We start from the raw sequence: 9,123 nt of genomic DNA, 5'->3' as shown, positions 1-9,123 counted from the left end.
AAAAAAAAAAAAAAAAAGAAAACTCAAAGAGTTAATTCCATAATCCTGTATAATTTGAGGACACGTTTTTAAGACTTTAGTATGGCGTGTTATTAATTTAAAAATTTATACAATATATTCTTGAAGATTTCTGAAGCTTACACTAAAATAGAGCTTTAGTTACATACAAAAAAATACGCAATAAATCTAGTTTTTAAGTCACAATGTCTCGGGAGAAGTTTGCATGCAAAGTTTATGTGCAATAAATGTTGCTTTTTACCTGTTCTGTCAGGCTGGCACAATTTGTCTCTCACCGTTTCATGAGGTAGTTTTCTTACTCCGGGAGACATTTCCTGAGTACTGACTCCGTAACATTTTCACAGGTGTCTTCCGATAACAAATATCATCTAAGTCGAGAACCTTTAAACAAGCTCCCAACTTGTTTAGACATAACCATTTATGTAATAACTTTACCTATACCTGTAACATGATTTTGAAATCACTGAAGGAAAATACTCTAGAAAAATCTAATGCTCCCAAAGGTAAATAGCTTAAGGTTAATCACTATCTCCTCCCAAAATTCATTCCACTAAAGGAATATATATATGATGTACAGTGTCTTTTTTTTTTAATGCCTAGCTGTCTCAGAAAATCCTTAGAGAGAAAATCCTCAGAAATTCCATAAGACCAAGAAAATATCCTTTATGAAATGTTTGGTGAATTCCTATTTTTTTCTTCTAAGGGTAAGCAAATTCCTTTCAGAATAGTTAATTATTTTTATAATGATTCGTCTTATCATCAGGCCCATTATTTGGCATTATACATAACTTAAAACACTAAAAAATGTTCTTGCTCTCAATATTCACTAGCAGGTATTAATGGCTCTGAATAAAATTGACATAGACTAGCACTGCCCAGAAAGAAGTAGAGGGTACTTTGAAAACAGACAAATGAAAGTTACAATTAAAAAGAAAACTTTCAGAATAAAGGGAAAATTGTAACCACATATATAAATTGTTGTTGTGCAATCTTATGGCAAAAAGCTTAACTTGCCATCGTTATGTAGATTCATTCATTTTTAATTATCCATTCTGTAAAGGCTTTATGGAAATTCACAAAAGCTTCACACAGAGGGCAACTCTGCAATGGAAAGAGAACTATAGCTTTGTAATCTGAAGATCTGGGATGGGTGAGATGTCATCAGCATTTCACCAGTTTTACTGAATTCTTTTCTTCCTAACATCAAAGTGCAGTGTCGGTATTGCAAACCTGAGAAAAGATTAAGATTCTTAAAGAATTGAAATATTTGGGCAACAGGGTGACAACTTGCATTGAGCACCACTGCGCAGCTGCTTCCTGCCCCCTCAGCGCTGGTCCAGGACTCAGCACTTCTGTGAAGACCTTCCTGCAGCAGAGAGGGAGGACGGTGGACTCACCAGCACCTTCTCTTTGCACCTGCGATGCCTTGAACTAATTGTAGAATTACCTTAAACAATAGATTCCAGCAGTGTACATAGTTTCCAGCTAATGATTTTCATGTTTTATAGTCTCCTACTTGCTTTATAGTTAGCAATTAACATTTTCTGTCTTAAGACTGTATTTAATATAATTATGAAAGATTCAATGTGCCAAACCTATAGGTCTTTCAGCTAGGAAACAAAATTTAAAACTTAAACCTGTTTTAAAACATCTGGTGCAGGAGTCAGCAAACATTTTTTAAAGGACAAGAGAGTAAATAGCGTCGGCTTGGCTGGCTATGTGGTCTTGGTTGCAACTATTCAAGTCCAATGTTGTGAAGCAAAAGCAGCCATAGAAAATAAGCAAAGGAACGAGCCTGGTGCAGCTCCAATCAGAAAAAAAGAAAGGAAGAAAAATAAAAATAAAGAAAGAAAACCTTTATATACCAAAAAAAAAAAGCAAGACGGTTTGACCCACAAGGCTTAGCTGGCTGATGGTCTAATACTTTGCTGTGTTTACTGCGTTTATTCTGAAATAGTTCTCACTGGAACTATTTCAAAGTTTTTAATATCTCCTAGTTTGAAAAATCTGTTATATTCCTGATAGACAGTTTATGTTATGTAACTCATACCTGTAATAAACCTGTAGCAATACTAATGAAAACCAGGAATAGTAGTAATTTTATTTTTCAAGGTTTTACACTGTAATCCACATGATTTCCAAATATTGCCTTATGGCCCTTTGAAGAGCACCTGAATGTCAAATAATGGCTGACAGCTTTTATACTACTCAATATTCTATGCCAAGCAAGGACAACCTTCAGGAGGAAAGGGACAATGAGAACATTCTCAGATGTGGAAAATTAAGAGAATGTCTTCAGTTGACCTGACAGACAAGAATGGATGTGGAATTCCTTTTAATAAATAGAAGTAACATAAAAGAATAAATCCTAGAAAGTCAGGAAGAAATAAAAATGATAAAAGTAAAAATATAGGTAAACACATTCCTTCTTTTGAGTTGTCTAAATTTGCTGGACAGTTGAAACCAAAACTGTAACACTTTCTCATTAGAAAACTTTTCTTCCTTATAGTTAAAATAAATGTATTTTAAATTGGGCAGAGTGAAAAATTGTCAAGGAAGATGAGGTTTTGCTACCTTACGGGTTCTGGGAAAAGCTGGACATCTTTAGACTATGATAAGTCATGTTGGTAAAGTAATACCCAAAGCAATTACCAAAAGTTCTGTGCAAAGAAACCTACTCAAAGACACTCCTGATGGTTTAGAACCTTAGAACATGCTCATGTCACCCAGAGGAAGGCAGAAAAAAACCCAGAGAAACAAAAATTAGAAGAAACAGACAGAAAACAACAAAATAAATAAAACATGAGGCTTACGCATTAACAAATTAGTAATTAAGTAAAATGTACATGGTCTAAAAACACAGAGGTTGGCAGAGTGGATTTAACACATTGTATCAATTACATGCTATCTGCAAAAGACTCACTTAAAATATTACAATATATGTGCAGGGAAAGTTTAAAGATGGAAAAAGAAGCTATTGTTTCTACTAATTTTATTTTTATAACCAAAAATGGTAGGAAAAATCTCAAAATATTCTATAATGGATTAACGGTTAAAAAAAGAAGTGATACATTCAAATCACCAGATACTACTCAGCAATAAAAAGGAATGTAGTATTAGTAACCTGCTACAACTGAGACAGAGCTCTAGGGCATCATTCTGAGGATACAAGGCCAGTTCCCAAGGTCACAGACTGTATGATCCCATTTGTATGGCATTCCAGAATCACAAAATCATGGAATTGGAAAACAAATTAGGGGTTGTCAGGGGTAAGGGTTGGCAGGTGGGTGGATGTGACGAAAGTGACAACACATCTTGTTTTGTGGCCAAATCATGAAATAAAACGCATGAAACTACACACATGCATTGCCCTAATGACCATTTCCTAGTTTGATATCAAACTAGAGTTATCCGTGACGTAGCCATGGAGAGAGACTGGATGGAGAGTACATGGAGTCTCTGCACCAACTCAGCAACTTCCAGTGAGTCTTATTTAAAAGTAAAAAGTGAAGAAAAGTCATATTCATTTGGGCCAAATTATTTTAAACACTCCGAGTACCATATTCATCTGGATAATGAGTTTAGTTTTGAGACTTAAATAAGTTTGTGCAAGTAATTCCTTCAATGACTATAGCATAAAAGGTAATGGATAAATTTTAGCTGAGCTATGTTTGCTAAAATTGATTGGTGTGAGCTGCTCTTTACGTTAATGGGGTATAGACACTTTGAGGCTATGATGAAACTACAGGGGAGGTGTCTCTTTAAGGGTGTGTGTGTTTACATTTGGAACAGTGTAGAAGGGAAACTTCAGGAAGGAATATGAGCTTATGCCACTCCCTGATTATGTCTTTTTAATTTTAAACTCTACTTCCGGAAGCCACGTAAGAATGGAGAGGAACATTGGTCGGTCCAACAATACTTATGGAATTCCTATTCTGTGCTTGTTCCTGGGGTCTGAGGATGAACAGACTATCTCTGGACACAAGGAATCCCCTGTCCCATGAGACCATAGAAAAATAAAACCAATACCTACAACTCAGAGACTTAACTGCACACAAGTGGTGATGTGAAGTGCTACGTATCTTTGGGAGAAGGCACCCCCGATTTTTCCTGGGATGCTTAGGAATGGTTTTATGAAAACTTGTTTTTTTTATTAGATCATAACTGTGTACATTACTGCATTTATGGGGTACAATGTGCTGATTTTATATACAATTTGGAATGTTTACCCAAAACTGGTTAATGTAGCGTTCACCTCACTTATTTAATTGTTGTGTTTAGACATTTATACTCTAAACTCGATGGATGAATAGGAGTTTGCCAATTGGATAAAGGGGCAAAGGACATTCCTAGTAGAAGAATCAACATGTTTAAAAGAGAGAAACCGAATTTCCACATTACTTAACAGGGTGCATAGTGACACTTTCATATCTAAGTTCTTCATTTACTCTAACCTTTCATTTGGTTTCTGTCCCATTTCTGTCCCATTGCCACACTAACCATCAAATTGCCTGGAATTATTCACTGTTCACTGTTTCTGGAAATGTTTTTCTCTTTTGGTTTTCTAGAAACCATGGCTTTCTGGTTCTATCCCTGACTTCTGACCACTTATCTGAGGCCTCCTGTACAAGTGCTAAGTACCTGTCTATACACAACGGTGAGCAGTACCAAGCCCTTGATTTAAGAAAAGAGAGACTTTAGTCCACTTGAATGTGGGCACGACAGAGTTAATACAAAGGAAGGATGAGAGACGTAGGGTAAAATGTTTAAGGAAATAAGGATTTGACAAATGGGGAAAAATAGAATCTAGAACATAATAGCAGAAAAGAAACTTAAATTCAGTCCACACCTTGAAATAAATAGACTTAATTCAAATGGATAATTTGGAATATCCCATAAAAGCATTAGACATACGGAAATTAGACAAAACAGAGTTTGAAACACGCAGCCTGCTGTGGATGCTTATGAGCCAAAGGATATCTAGGCCAGACATGGAGCATGTTGATATCTGCTTTTAATACTAAAAATTAATTATGTAATAAAAGCTGTTTCGAAACACGTTTTCTTTCACGATACAACAGAAGAAGAAAGGAGAGCGTGCCAAATTTTGATTTTCCTAGGTAAAATATAAGCAAGTCGATAAAGTTCACAAATTTTTCTTTCAGATATAAGTTTTAAAAAAACACATGGAATTATAATAACACGGTGCCTGGGACGGGACCTCCACAATCCTGTCATTTCTCCCTTTTCCTTTCTGGTGCTGTGCATTTGAATACAGATCATTAAAGGAATTATAATTGGAAATTATGGGAAGCATTCTTAAAAATATTGCCAAAGTCTAGCTATTTGTTGGATATAGTTAATGTTTATATTAATTTTAATTATTTGTTCAGCATGGCAGGATCAGAGAGATAAATCTATTCACAGTTTAACCTATAAACCCAATCTGTCCTCTTTCAGCTTCATGATGTTATCCATTATTATTATTCTAATAACTTCACTAACCAACCTTTCCACTATTTAATTAAATGAACGTGTATCTGAGCACTTAAAAAAGAATATGCATAATGATAAGAACTGCAAAGTGGAAGAGTCAAATCTAAAATATTAATCTTAAATTATATGAAGATGGAGATTATGTATTTCATTCTTACAAAAATTATATCACCAGATCAGATTTAAATTCCTGAAAGGATGATTGTGAATCAGCTGTACATTTGCATATCAAGTTACCCTTTTAAAACACATTTATGCCTGCCATCTTATCGGAGTTTCACAATAGCCAGGGATTATTATCATGCAAGTTTTGGTTAGTAAAGGAACTAGCTGAGGGTAACTGGGGATGAGAGACTTGCAGAAGGACTGGCTGATCCCAGGAATAAGAAGGCCGTGTTAGGAGTACGTGTGTCTAACGGCCAGACTGGAGTTGGTTTCCCTTTTACAACACAGGGAGTCCCGCAACGAATTCAGTGCTGACAAACCAATTTTATGATTTTTTTTTTTTTAACCAGCTCTAGAAGAGTGTAGAGTTGGCAGTCAAGAGCACAGTCATACTTCAGAAATATTGCAGGAGCCGTAATGAATATTATATAAGTGCGTATTGCCGTTAAAATTGATTTTCTCTTGTATTAATAGTAATATGACTACAGCAATGAGGAAATTTAAAGATGCTTAAGGATAAGTGGTGCTAAAGAAAATATTTGGCAGATAGATTCGGTGATCCAGTTGTGCTTTTCCTATACATACATAAAGCGTGTCTTTCTGATTTCATTAAAAGCAATTTCAGTGAACCTAAAATATGAAACAAATAAAGTCAAATTTTATTTATCTGAAATGTGGGGGGGTCCTAGTCATCCAGAGTGCCACCTGTCTGGGGATGTAAACTGTAAGAAAATGCTAGGAACTAGTAAAGGGTGTGGCCGTAAACCTGTCACACCCTTGATTTCACCTAGCTGAATGGTCTCATGTAAGTTATTTAACCTCATGGCTGTTTAGATCCCTGATCAATTCAATTTTCATTCTAACTCCAAAATCTTTAATTCTGCACTGCACTTTGAAATCACACCCAGACATCTCACAATCTGATTAAGCTCATCCTTCCTTGATGACTTCAGCGGTTCACGCTGACGGATTACCATGGGAATGCTGACTGAATGAGTCCCCCACCCATTCACAAGAAGATATTTCTTCCATGGATATTTCCATGTGAGCTTTTTATCTATTGATCTGTGATTATTCAGTATGCAAAAGTTAAAAAAAAAACAAAACGCCTTGACTAGGAAGCAGGTGACACACGTTCTACCCTGGGCTTGGACACAAAGCTTTCACTTCCCTTTTGTGGACTACAACGCCTTTAGGTTTGAAAAGTAAGTATAAAAATATGCATCTTGCCTACCTCATGAAAAAAATACTAAAAGATTAAATAAGTTGACTCAAGGAATGAACAAGAAGGGCTACGGGAAAGAAATGGACAGCACACATGACACTGGCGCGTTCCTGGTTACCTGATGGGGAGATGTGTCTCCAGGAAATAGATGGCTCTGGCTTCCCAGTGGCCAGACAGGTGAGCGTGACATTGGTGCCCTCATTGATGGTCATATCGCTTGAGATGTCGTATATCTTCGGAGGAACTGAAATGGTAAAATACATGTGGTGAGAAGAACGAACATAAAACTGTGTCAAACCATATTATTAACTCCGTGATATCATGAAATGTAAAAGTATGGTGAGGAAATACTCTATGGCCTCTGGGCATTGCCTGAAAGACGGATTCTCTAGAACCTCAAGACATTCTAGGAGGAGAATGTTAAATTGGTTGGTTTTATTTGTCTATAATTTTCAGATGTTAAATACTTGAGGATAAATGGAATATTTAATAAGAACAACGTTGAACGTTTCTTAAATGAAATATTTCCTGTGAGTCACTTGTATTGAGTCAACTAGAACTTCATCAATTTCTCTCTGGTGTCCGGCAGCGTCATTTTAATGAAAGTTTTCCTGTTGAAATGTTTATATAAAACAGAAACCTGGAAGAAATTTAGAATAGCAGAACTGTTACACCTACAAGCTGATTTAAAAGCTGAGTGAGATGAAATGTGTACAGGATGGATAGGTGAGACCTCGGGGTCACAAAGGCGTTTTCAGCCTGGATTTTCCACCTGCCAGATGGGAGGGCTGGACTTTCTCAGAATTTATGTTCTGAGAAAGGTGAGTCCAGTAAAGGTTTCTTATCTGGAAAATGCCGTTTGAAACAGATGTCTACACTTCAGGACTTTTCCAAACTTTTGTTATACCCCACTAACACTGTAGCCATGAGAGCAAAGGAAGAAATATTATATTGTGTTTTCTTTGATGTAGAAGCTTGTATTTCAGAATTTGATCAAGGGATACACTTTGGGAAATGTTGGAGAGAAAAATCCCTAAACTAACTTCCAAGATTAAATTTCCATGTTCTCTGGGAAATCAAATGGTCTTATTTAATCCTCACACAGTGTCAGTATGAATTCTGGGTTCTCCACTGGCTACCTGAGCTATCTGGGGCAAGCGACTTAATCTCTCTCGGCCTCAGCATCTTCATCTGAAACCTAGAGGCAGTAACAGGACAAATCCCGCATACCTGCTGTAGGGATTAAATAAATCTATAAACATTCAAGGCCTAGAACAGCACCTGAGATCAGCATGGGCTATTATTGTCAGATGCCATAAAACAATATGTGGTGTTCGAATTAATTTTAGCTTTGTATGTTTTCTGTGCCTTAGGACTGTTCTTGGAAATTTGTCTCTTTGGTAGTGTGCATGAGTGATGTGTGCCATAAATAAATTTTTATTTTCTTCATAAAAATTATTGTATGTTAAAGCTCTCGATCAAATCTAAATGAATAGAAACTACCTTGGTAATTATTATAATTTTTTTTTAAACTGGAATTCTTTTAATTGTCCCATTATTCGGGATTTCTTTATGCAAGAGATATATTTGCACGGTTACTTTAGATGCCAGTAATTAAAATCTGTTGTGACAATAAATTAAATTACCCATACTTTGAATATTGTTTTTGATATTTTTATGGAATCAAAACTCTTCTACAAGAAAATCGAGGATTATATGATTACAAATGTAATGTATTTGATTATGTGTAATTGTTGATATGATTGAGGAGAAGCATTGTTTGTAAGTTATACACCATCATAACTGCTTCTAAATGGCGTAGTTTAATTGGCGTTTAAAACACATTACCATAAACTCCTCAGTGAGTCCTTTTCAGGCAAACAATAAAAAATATCAAAACCATCCCAAATAGAAGACTCTTCTCAGGCTGAATTAAAAATATCATGAACTAGATTAGTTTCTTCTTTAGAAAGAAAGGGGAGATCAATTTACAGGACTTACTGGTGACTAGGAGAGTATGAACTTACAACACTAAAAAAAAAAATATATATATATATATATATGTGTGATGTTTGAATGTAGGTGTATACATTTTATATAGGGGAGTATGAAACACATGAGGAGATAGATACACACACACACACACACACACATATATATGTAGATAGACATACATCAATTAATGATGGTTCCTGACTAATGACATATGACTTATGAAT

General features: G+C 35.6%; 1 protein-coding gene across 1 annotated transcript in view; it reads right to left on the bottom strand.

Annotated features, from left to right (window-relative positions):
* Positions 1-9,123, bottom strand: part of NEGR1 (neuronal growth regulator 1) — an 811,656-nt gene that overhangs the window by 331,279 nt on the left and 471,254 nt on the right. The window contains exon 3 of the mRNA XM_003784223.3: positions 7,023-7,148. Coding sequence (XP_003784271.1) covers positions 7,023-7,148 — 126 coding nt within the window. The remainder of the gene's footprint in view (positions 1-7,022; positions 7,149-9,123) is intronic.

Source organism: Otolemur garnettii, unplaced genomic scaffold, assembly GCF_000181295.1.
Source record: "Otolemur garnettii isolate 467f Iridium unplaced genomic scaffold, OtoGar3 scaffold00010, whole genome shotgun sequence".
NCBI lineage: Eukaryota > Metazoa > Chordata > Mammalia > Primates > Galagidae > Otolemur > Otolemur garnettii.
This window is presented reverse-complemented; position numbering and strand designations above follow the sequence as displayed.